This window comes from Salvelinus fontinalis, chromosome 5 (assembly GCF_029448725.1).
Source record: "Salvelinus fontinalis isolate EN_2023a chromosome 5, ASM2944872v1, whole genome shotgun sequence".
Lineage (NCBI taxonomy): Eukaryota > Metazoa > Chordata > Actinopteri > Salmoniformes > Salmonidae > Salvelinus > Salvelinus fontinalis.
Genome location: NC_074669.1, coordinates 57,054,166 through 57,066,260, shown reverse-complemented (window position 1 = coordinate 57,066,260; position 12,095 = coordinate 57,054,166). Strand labels below are relative to the sequence as shown.

General features: G+C 46.1%; 1 protein-coding gene across 11 annotated transcripts in view; it reads right to left on the bottom strand.

The window, feature by feature from the left end:
- gab1 (GRB2-associated binding protein 1) overlaps positions 1-12,095 on the bottom strand; it is a 61,231-nt gene that overhangs the window by 17,794 nt on the left and 31,342 nt on the right. For all 11 annotated transcript variants that reach the window (XM_055924009.1, XM_055924001.1, XM_055923998.1 and 8 more), the window contains 2 exons: positions 553-681; positions 126-291 (listed from right to left, as the gene is read on the bottom strand). In XM_055924009.1, coding sequence (XP_055779984.1) covers positions 126-291; positions 553-681 — 295 coding nt within the window. The remainder of the gene's footprint in view (positions 1-125; positions 292-552; positions 682-12,095) is intronic.

The following is a 12,095-nucleotide window of genomic DNA, read 5'->3' as shown; positions in this document are numbered from 1 at the left end:
TTTCTCTCTTTCACATTGTATAGACACATCTCAGAGTTCCTCTCGTTTGTGCGCATGCGAGTGTGCGTGCCTGCGCAGGAATGTGTGTGGTACGTGTGTGTGTGCGCGTGTAGCATCATCATTACCGTCGTCAGTGGGGTTGAAGCCGCAGATGTCACAGATGTAGCGGACCCACTTGTTCATGTCGTCCTCCGTGTCGGCCACCAGGTAGAAGACGCGGTCGATGGTCTTGATGTCGAAGATGAAGCTGTGCTCCAGGTCCTTTTTGTTGAACGTGAGCCCTGCGTCCACCTGTGGGGGGGGTTAGCATTAGCATGTAGCATTACCAACAATAGGGGTAGCAATATCCGTTGTAGCCACAGCAGCTATAAGCCACTGTCAATGTCATTACTGTTATAACTGTCTTTTATCAGTATTAGCTAGTGGTACAGTAGCATTACTTGGACTATTAGTTTTCCCTGATCACCTGACCTGACAAAACGTATTACATAACTAGGGTCCAGAGTAACAAACTCCGGGCCTTAATCAGCCGTAGCATAAGTAGTGTTTCACCTGTTCACACAGGTTGAGGTCGATCACGCGGATGGGCTTCTTGGCGTGATCATTCTTGTAGTACTCCAGCACGTCTGGGTCGCCCGAGAGACGGCCGCTGCGGAGAACAAACCACCGCTTCTTCCATGCCTGCAGAGAGACGGGAGACATTTTAATGTTGATGATATGTTCACATATCATACCTTACTTAAAAATTCCCCAGGACACCCATAAAACCTCCCTCACTCCCCCTTGAAAAGCTTAACAAACCCCTGAAGACTTAACAACCCATATTTTTGGGCATGGCCTTGTCCTAGAATGGCTCAGGGGACCAGAGAAGAGCGAGAGAGAGAAAGAGGGACAGAGAGAGACGGACCGAGAGAGAAAGGTCACTGTGTTCGCTCATATGGCTCCATTCCTGGCTGACCACAGGCTGGACAGGGGCTTTGTTTTTCCACCCTGGCCTCTCTCTAACCCTCCCTCTAGCTATCCCTCCCGCTCTCTCTCTCCATCGCTCTTTCCTCTGGTCCTATAAGCCACACAAGGACAGGCCTGTGTTCAAAATTGACCCACTCTCCCCCTCTTCTTATATCCCAATCCATCCCTCTCCCTCCCTCTACAGCCTCTCAATCTCTCTCCTCTGAGCCCCACTAGGACAGAAAAGCCAGAACTATGTGTCTGGAACACCCAGAGCCCACACTCACCACAGACAGACATAGTTTGGTCTGGTTAGGTCTAGTAGCCCGACTGTGGAAGAGCACAACCAACCACTCTAAAAAGGGCCACAGGCAATTAGGATTTTACAATAGGATTTGTCCTCCATCTGTCTATGAGACACAGGTTCCGTCCGAAATGGCACCCTATTCCCTATAGTGCCAAACTTTTAACCAGGGCCTATAGGGAATAGGGTTCCAAGGCAGCTAGGGTTTAAACACAGGGCACAAGACCCAGACAATGGGATATAGCATAGAAAAAGAATGTAAATAGAAACCCATTCTATTTCTATGGCAGACTTAAGACTGTGGGATGGATAGGGTTGACAATGTGGATGGTTTAGTTTTAGTTGCACAAAGGCACTAAGAATAAATCCCGGGTGTCAATGATCGTCAGGCACTACCATCCGAAAGTCAGTCAGAGGAGGGAACGAGACAGAACCAAGTAAGATGCCTAAACAGGAGTCTGCTCTCTAATGCTTTTATTTTTACAAATGAGGCCCGGCCCATCTAGATGGCTTTTCACCTAGACTGTGTAGCTTAAACTTATAAGGTTGTTCATTTGTTCAATGAAACCTGCTCCCTGAACTAGGAGAAGCTAACTCGAGGATAAGCGGGACTAAAAAGCACATGATGAAAACAAACTGTGGCTAATTGCAATGAGCCACCAACTCTGATTCGCTGAGTCACTTATGCTAAGCTTGAGTTTTTTGGAAGGATTCATTCCCGGACTGCAGCTTTAATTGTGCTTAATCAATCCGCTTCAGGTTGAGCAACATTGTGGAGCAAAATAGACTCTGCCTATCAATGGACACGTGATAGAGGTATTGAACATTGAAATTGGATAGAAAAGATGACATAACAGAAAACAAATGCTATTCATGGAATTTCAAACAAGGAGGGGAAACCACACCAGTAGAAAAACAACTCCCCTTGGAGATCAGAGCCCTAGCCTCACCCAAGCACAGCCAGCAACGGCCTGTGAGGAATGCAAACTAAAAGCTTTGTTGTTGTTTTTTCGGGTTAAGATTTTAACCGGATTAACAATGCTGCGTGGTTTTTTTTCGCCCTCCCTTCAATTGTTTTTCCATCCACAGAGTTCCCTTTGTTAGCGGGCCAAGCTCCGGGTAGGGACGAACAGCCAGGAGGAGAGAGAGCTCCGGGTAGGGACGAACAGCCAGGAGGAGAGAGAGCTCCGGGTAGGGACGAACAGCCAGGAGGAGAGAGAGCTCCGGGTAGGGACGAACAGCCAGGAGGAGAGAGAGCATCGTCCTGCTGTCCTATTCTGTCAACAGGAGACCCTGGAGAAATAAACAGGCTGGCTGAAGGAGGAACTTTACATGGGCGCGCGGTCACGCACGCACACGTATGCAGCCGTGCACGGCAGAAACGCAAACACACAGAGAAATGCACGTTCATACACACACACCCTTTGAAACTCTAATAGGCCTACATTCATAGCATAACCCTGCAAAAACCCTAACACTCCTTACAGTCATGAAGTAAACATGCCGGCGCAGGGTTCAAGAGGTCTGCTTGACCCCGCTCCCACACAGTATGCCCCACAAGAAGCTCTGCCCTAAAATATCAACATTTAATAACCACTGCTTATTCAACCATAAAACATGAACAACCAAAAACAGCCTCCAGATAACAATACACAGAGCAATTAGCTCCATCTGTGTACAACTGGTCCTGTGCAGCATGAACAGCAGCCCAACCCAAGCAGCACACATTAGCATGTTGTTGTTGCGCTGCTCTGTTGCGGTCAGACAAAAGAGGAGGGCGACCCCTCTCTCTGGTACATGACAAAGCACTCTGGGCTCAGGTTACCCTGTGGGGACACAGACAGGGCCATGGGGTGAGGTTACACTGGGGGAGAGAAAGAGCGAGAGGTTAGGCCAGGCCTAGGTCGTGTTCATTTTTGCTAAGCATTTCTTATTGGACAAGCTCAGGTAGTCCCTTCCCGTTTCAGTACTTTTTCTACCGTTTGGTGCCTAATGAAAACGACCCTGGTTTAAACAGACATGGGGACATTTGACAGATGCTCTTATCCAGAGCAACTTACAGGAGCAATTAGGGTTAAGTGCCTTACCTCAAGGGCACGTCGACAGATTTTTCACCTAGTTGGCTTGGGGATTCGAACCAGAGACCTTTAAGTTACGAGCCAAACGCTCTTAGCCATTAGGCTACCTGCCGCCCTGCTGCTGTCCAGAGTAACAGCTGGTCTGACTAGTTTCAATGGTGCTGGTTAAGAGCTTGTTGAAGAAGGCTTGTTTGAGTGGTGCTTCACTGCAGCTTCAATACGGAGTGAGTTTTGCAAGCCTACTTGATTCAGGGGTGCTTTTCCCATATTAGCAAACAGTGTGTAGGGGTGGGAGGAAAATGGTCAGGGATGGAAAGCTGTGAGAACATGAGCAATGAGAATCACGCTCAAAAGCTCTTTCTCCACTGACCCACACACCCCATGTGGCCATTCCATTCATCACACCTCTACTCTAGTTCAATCTTAGCTAAACTGGTCCCTGTAAACCCCCGCCAGGTTCCTATCCAGTGAAACTGCACGCAACCAGAAATGCCATTGGTGTCTCCAGCCAGACAGCCAATGGCATCTCGCTGACACATACTTTCTATTGTCAGTGGAAAACAGTCCAAAAAGCTCTTCACAACAACCACACATGACAGTGACTGATGCGCACAGTAGCTGAATAGCAGCACTGTTAGACAGTAACTCTGTCCACAGACCTAGCCTGGTTCCAGATCAGTTTGTGTGGCCTTGCCAACTCTTACGGCCCTTGTGACAATTACCATAAGAGATGGCAAGACAGCACAAACAGATCTGGAACCAGGCCAGCACAGACCTACCTTGTGCTATTGATCCTGGAAAGGCCAGCAGAGGCAATGAGGACTCTAGCAGTGCTGAACCCCTGTTACTGTCCTCTCCTCCATTATAGTCAATAAGGCAAAGAACAGTCAATAATCCAATAGTCACCAAACTGATCTGAGAACAGTCGTTACTGATCACAGAACACAGCTAACCCAGGTTGGTCTACTTCACAAGGCCCAAGACGATAGAGTAGATCTCAACTGATCACAAATCAGTCCTTACATACAACCAACCAAACAATCCAAGTAGTAACCAAGTGTGTGTGCTGACTCTTCACTGTCCGGGGGAGTGGAGTGGGACGGGGTGGGACGAGACAGGAGGAGCCCCTGGTGCAGCAGCTGTCCCCCCCTCCTCCCTCTCCCCAAGCGCCCTCCCCTGCCCTCTGATAGGGTGTGATGCAGGAAGAGACCCCTGTGCCCGCTCCAGCCTCCAGCCAGACAGAGACACCATTGAGGGGACGACCGGGAGGGCTGGATGGGGGAATGCCATCTGAGTGGAGTCACACTGTTGCCATCAGGGCCCCACTGACCCAGAGACAAAGACAGAGAGGAGAGGGGGGGAGAAGGGGAGAGAGATGGAGTGTCTGAGAGGGAGATGGATGAACAGTAGAGAGAGAGACGAGAGAGGTAAAGGAGGAAGACAAGAGTGAGTGAGAAAAGGAAAGAGGATAGAGAAAGCTAATACAATATACTTGAAGCACTTTACCACATTGGGGGTTTCCCCCCATTGAAGACTGGTTATGGGGTGTGGTGGGTGAATCAGAGTGACAGGGACAGATATTAGGGAAGGGGGTAACAGTGGGTGGGGCACGGGGCCCTCAACCGCCACATTCCTGGCTATGGCCTTGGTCCTGCCCTCGGCATTGCCCTCCTATCCAGAGAACAGTGGCCTTTGTTGGGCTTGACTTTATTAAGCTGCCCCCTAGAATATCTGGAGCTCCAGTCACAACCTTCTGCCTGATAGATAGGGGCCACAAGGGGCCCAGAGTTTTAGAGCATCCCAACTACCCAATCGTCTGCCCATACATATGTATTTATATACTGGAGTCTTGACATATCTACTGCTGTACATATGATGTAGTAGATTTTGTGTAAATTCATGCAGTGTACATACGTATAGATTGAATTTGGACTACTGTCAGTGCTATTTGGCTGTTAATTGGAATCGTGCTGATATTTCTTGGTTTCCAGTGTAAAAAAATATAAATAAAATGGTTTACTATGACATTTTACTGCATTGTTAGGCGCTGGTAACAACCGTTTCTCTGCATCCGCTACATCTGCGTACGCGACCAATAAACTTTTTGATTTGATTACTGTACCAACACTGACATTTTGGGAAGTTGGCAACAAGACCAACCCATCATACAGCATGATGTAGCCTAGCGTGTGGTTTATTGTAGTGACACACACAGACCCAGATTAAAACCAAACAAGACCAACCCATCATACAGCATGATGTAGCCTAGCGTGTGGTTTATTGTAGTGACACACAGACCCAGATTAAAACCAAACAAGACCAACCCATCATACAGCATGATGTAGCCTAGCGTGTGGTTTATTGTAGTGACACACACAGACCCAGATTAAAACCAAACAAGACCAACCCATCATACAGCATGATGTAGCCTAGCGTCTGGTTTATTGTAGTGACACACACAGACCCAGATTAAAACCAAACAAGACCAACCCATCATACAGCATGATGTAGCCTAGCGTGTGGTTTATTGTAGTGACACACAGACCCAGATTAAAACCAAACAAGACCAACCCATCATACAGCATGATGTAGCCTAGCGTGTGGTTTATTGTAGTGACACACACAGACCCAGATTAAAACCAAACAAGACCAACCCATCATACAGCATGATGTAGCCTAGCGTGTGGTTTATTGTAGTGACACACAGACCCAGATTAAAACCAAACAAGACCAACCCATCATACAGCATGATGTAGCCTAGCGTGTGGTTTATTGTAGTGACACACAGACCCAGATTAAAACCAAACAAGACCAACCCATCATACAGCATGATGTAGCCTAGCGTGTGGTTTATTGTAGTGACACACAGACCCAGATCAACACCACTCCTGTACTTAGTGTTTATAAAATGGAGAATCTTCTTTGAAAGGTATTTAAAGTAGTCCAGGCGTAGGCTTAATCTCTATGCAACCGGCCTCGACTGTTCTAACATACTAACTAACGTCTATTACATAGTCGAACTGCGGCACCTCTCATAATAAACAACCAAATGATGTAATAGTGAAAGTGAACATTCCTGAAGGATAAGCGCACCAGCTGGTTGGGGAGTTCCACCGGGCTCTAATCCTAATCAAAGAATGTTCTGGAAGGGAAGAGAAGAAGAAGAATGGGACATTATGCCGCCATTGAGGACAGTGATTAATGACTTGCTCCGGTACTGTGGCTAGAAATGAGGCCAGACAGCTGGAGGAGCTGGCTGGTGTTTAAAAACCGTGAGACGGCAGCGCCTTGGAGTAGGACTGCTGCCGATCTCGGATCAGTTTCACATTTTAGATAGATATTAATGAATATGATTACATAGACAGGCCAGACCTGGATCCCAGATCAGCGTTCCTACTTTGAGATACTATGTGAATATGGGCCCAGCAACATAATATTCAATATAGTCTTTATCATTGCTAACTACATAGTAGCTACTTCCTGCACTTATGAGGGCTAATTCTATTGCAATTAAAAAGGTAGCTAATGCACCTGAATAGCCTTTAAGAGCACCGATGGCTACGGATGGTCCTCCAGGGCAGATAAATGGCACACTTAAACACATCCATATACTCTACATATCTGATGGTTTGAGAGTTAAAAAGCTAGAATCCTTAATGCGCTTCCTGCGCTACAATAATTTTTGGTCTTATAAATATCTACTCATTAACTTAGTTCAACTGTCATAACCCATCAGCACCCAAAATATCACCTTGTTTTACTCCAATGTTTGTTAACTAAGTAAACAAACAAGCCTCAAAACATGGTTAAAACTACCATTTTGATATCATGGCTGGTCGGTCTTTGCATCCATAGCTCGGTGTATGAATGAGACTGGTTCTATTTCTTTAGGTCCATTCCTTAACAAAACAGTGGCGGGTGGAGGCTTTATTGTTTCAAACAAATAGTTCAACTTTAAGCAAGGCAGTCTTTGGGCTTTTTGGATGCCTGAAACATTAGCATTTGGAGCAAAAGATTGAACATATAGGACGGTGTTGTTCCTAGGATACCAGCGCCAGCGACTGACTAGCAGGCGAAAGGTGACGCTGAACTAATTTGTAACTGTGAAATGGGCCCTGGCTCGTGTGCCAACGAGGGCTAATGTGGCACAGCGTGTGCCCTGCTGGACCGTCAGACTCAATGGGCTGGAACAGCGGAGTCGAGTCCGTTTGGAACGACAACAGAAGCCACTAACCACTGCTAACCATAAGCTCTTGGGTTGGTCCTAATAGTGGAAACTGACAGGGTTAGGTTGGACATGTCAGGGATTTAGCCATGGTGCTAGTCTTACGGAGGAAATTAGCTGTCTATTATATAGCTGTTACAGCCAACTTTAGCTTGGTTGCTTCTTCATAAAGGGCCTAGCTGCACATTGAACATATATTCCCACATTGAGCCAGGTGGGGTGGTGAATGGGTCAGGGGGTGTGTTAAGATGTCAGCAGCTCAAACAAGGACTACCACAGCTTGGGCCTAGTAATCAACTGACTCACCCAGGCATGAGCCAAGAACAGGAGATGCACACAAAGAAGACCGAAAACAAACTTGGCACTGGAATCGGATATGCACTACAGTAAACCAGGAAATTAACTTGAAGGGTATAATCTGTCTTGATAAGTGTAGCGAACCAACGTAACACCACGAGACGAATCATAACCCACTGACTGGGTTACATAACTGATTACAGAGGTTACTGGGGCTGTTTGTGTAGGAATTTGTGACCAGAGCCCAGCTGTCCCAACTCCATTTATAAACACACACAGCTGCTACCTTTGAGAGGAAAGACTAAGCCAGGCACGCTGGCTTGTGTTCAGTGTGTGTCACAAACATGTCAGGGCAGAGTCCCGGGCAACCACCCCTCGTGCTGCTGGCACTGCCACCAACACAGGGTTACAGTGTCTGTCAGCTGCAGCATTCTGCCTAGCTACAACACAGTCAGACAGTTACCTTCGCTGACAACAAGCACCTCTCACTTCCTGCTCCATTATATTTAACACTGCAGGTCTATGCTGCCTAGTGACTATTGAAAGCATGTGTGTTAGTACAATATGAAAACAAAAAATCAAGGCCAAGTTCACATTCTTTTAAATGTTTTTGTAATTTAGCAGACACTCATACAGAGCGACATACAAGTCTCGTAAAAAGTAGATAATTACTGTTTTAAGGAAATAAGGTTGCACTCTACAAAGGCAATTGACCGCTGAAAACGTTGCCATTGCCTCACCTTTCAAAGTACATCAATTAAAATGCATCGTAATGGCTGAGAGTCAGTTTCTGCAGGGGAGTGATGTCACTCACTATTGACGCTATTGTAAACCCTAACCGACTCACCAACCTCAGCCACATCAAAAGCCACTTTCCTCATTTCCCCATCTAGTCATTACCAGATGGATTGGGATTCCCTTCCTTCCCACTTCCCAGTGCTCCAAGGGCCAGAATAGGTCATACTGCTCTGCCTAGACGATACTACGGGAGGTGGAAACTGCACGAGGTCTAAAGGCTCACGCCCTGTGGTTAGCTCGGAGGCTATTATGTCTGAGGGGATAATGGGTTAAGCAAGTGTCGTAGTGGAGAGTCAACCATTACCCCCCTGGTCCAGTGTTCTCTCCCTCTTTCCCTTTCTCTGGTTCAAAACAAGAGCATATGTTAACTTTAAATGGATGGAGCAGCTATGTTTTTACGGTCTCTCTCCTATACTCAAGACAGCAGGTGCCTCACGAAATATCCCTTTCTCTCAGTCCCCCTTTTTTCTTTCGGCCATTGTGCTTAGTAAGGGGTGAGGTGTGGTCAGATTGTTTTACGGTTTTGACCTGAATAATGATACAATTGTAAACCATATTTTCTCTTAAGAGTTTCAAAAGGAGAGACTGACAAAAGAGTAGCGTATTAAAGTCTGTTGATTTATGAAAGGAAACATCTGGATGATAGTGTCCTGAACCCTTTGCTCCCATGACTGAGTCAGTATTAGCCTGGAACTATCCCTTACTCAGATTGTTGTTAGCATTAGCATAGAACTCTCTGCTTAAAATCAGACTTGTGGAACGCAATAGATTTATTCTGTTTTTCTATGTTAGGTATAAGCAAAAGCATGGGGCTAACAGCGATTATGCATTTGTAGCATAGCACTGGCACAACTCACTTTGCACTTGTTTTTAGCATTATAATAGCCTAGCTCCTTCAGTGACTCTGGTGTGGTTGTTAGCAGTATAAGCCTAGCATAGCTCCCTCAGTGGCTTTGGGTGTGTTAGCATTTAGCGCTGGGCCCAGCAAAAGCAATCTTGGCGGAGGTGGGATGGAGAAAGAGGGAGAGAGAGGGCGCAGGGGGCGTGTGACCTGCAGCTCCAGCTGCACTGACTCATCCCCGGCTGGGAACAGCCTCTCCGTTTGTTCCTCTGAAAACAGCTTCTCTCCAAGCCCAGAGAGAGAGAGACAGAGAAAGAACCCAAGAGACAGGACAGAACCAGAGAGGAGGCAGGAGTGAGCATGGAGGAGGAGGGAGGGAGAGGAAAGGAGTGGAGAGGGGAGAAGAGGTCAGGGTATTGATGATGCCATAACCAATAACAAGATGGCTTGATGACACTAACAAAGAATGGGGTTACATATTTTCAGGCCGGCCAGTCTGCAGACAGTGACTGCTTTTCTTGCAGACTAGGTCACTTGGAGGTGACGTACGTCCAAACCCCTCTCATATGGACGACATAGCCTAACCTAAGCCATAAAGAAACAATGAGCAGTCAGTAGTCCAAGGGGAAAAGACCAGGCAGAGCCCCAACCCAGAGAGGTATAGTTGAAGTCAGAAGTTTACATACACCTTAGCCAAATACATTTAAACTCAGTTTCACAATTTTTGACATTTTATCCTAGTTAAAACTCCCTGTCTTTGGTCAGTTAGGATCACCACTTTATTTTAAGAATGTAAAATGTCAGAATAATAGTAGAGAGAATGATTGATTTCAGCTTTTATTTCTTTCATCACATTCCCAGTTGGTCAGAAGTTTACATGCATTCAATTAGTATTTGGTAGCATTGCCTTTAAATTGTTTAACTTGGGTCAAACGTGTCGGGTAGCCTTCCACAAGCTTCCCACAATAATTTTGTCCCATTCCTCCTGACAGAGCTGGTGTAGGTTTGTAGGCCTCCTTGCTTGCACACGTTTGTTCAGTAATGCCCACATTTTCTATAGGATTTAAGTCAAGGCTTTGTGCCACTCCAATACCTTGACTTTGTTGTCCTTAAGCCATTTTGCCACAACTTTGGAAATATGCTTGGGGTCATTGTCCATTTGGAAGACCCATTTGCAACCAAGCTTTAACTTCCTGACTGATGTCTTGAGATGTTGCTTCAATATATCCACAATTTCCCTCATGATGCCATCTATTTTGTGAAGTGCACCAGTCCCTCCTGCAGCAAAGCACCCCCACAACATGATGCTGCCAATCCCGTGCTTCACGGTTGGGATGGTGTTCTTCGGCTTGCAAGCCTCCCCCTTTTTCCCCCAAACATAATGGTCATTATGGCCAAACAGTTCTATTTTTGTTTCATGAGACCAAAGGACATTTCTCCAAAAAGTACGATCTTTGTCCCCATGTGCAGTTGCAAACCGTAGTCTGTTTTTTTATGGCGGTTTGGAGCAGTGGCTTCTTCCTTGCTGAGCAGCCTTTTCAGGTTATGTCGATATAGGACTCTTTTTGTTGTGGATATAGATACTTTATTACCTGTTTCCTCCAGCATCTTCAGTTGCTGCTGTTCTGGGATTGAGTTGCACTTTTCGCACCAAAGTAGATTCATCTCTAGGAGACCGAACACGTCTCCTTCCTGAGCGATATGACGGCTGCGTGGTCCCATGATGTTTTTACTTGCGTACTATTGTTAGTACAGATAAATGTGGTACCTTCAGGCGTTTGGAAATTGCTCCCAAGGATGGACTTGGAGGTTTACAATTTTTTTCTGAGGTCTTAGCTGATTTCTTTTGATTTTCCCATGATGACAAGCAAAGAGGCACTGAGTTTGAAGGTAGGCCTTGAAATACATCCACAGGTACACCTCCAATTGACTCAAATAATGTCATTTATCCTATCAGGAACTTCTAAAGCCATGACATAATTTTCTGGAATTTTCCAAGCTGTTTAAAGGCACAGTCAACTTAGTGTATATAAACTTCTGACCCACTGGAATTGTGATACAGTGAATTATAAGTGAAATAATCTGTCTGTAAACAATTGTTGGAAAAGTTACTTGTGTCATGCACAAAGTAGATGTCCTAACCCAGGGGTGTCAAACTCATTCCACGGAGGGCCTAGTGTCTGCAGGTTTTTGGTTTTTCCTTTCAATAAAGCCCTAGACAACCAGGTGTGTGGAGTTCCTAACTAATTAGTGATGTTAATTCATCAATCAAGTATAAGGGAGGAGCGAAAACCTGCAGACACTCGGCCCTCAGTGGAATGAGTTTGACACCTGTGTCCTAACCGACTTGCCAAAACATTTGTGGAGTGGTTAAAAAACAAGTTTAATTGACTCCAACGTAAGTGTATGTAAACTTTTGACTTCAACTACATCTCTCTAGCCCTGACTAACAGTAGCAGCCTCTGTTCCAGCCATGTGTTGTGGTGAATAGAGTGGAGTCTTGTGGGAGAGAGGCAGCCAGGGAGAAAGGAGCAGGGAACTAGTTGAGGCGTCAGGTGCGGTAACCCGAGAACCAAGCGTTCTTCAGCTGCCACCCCCCATTCG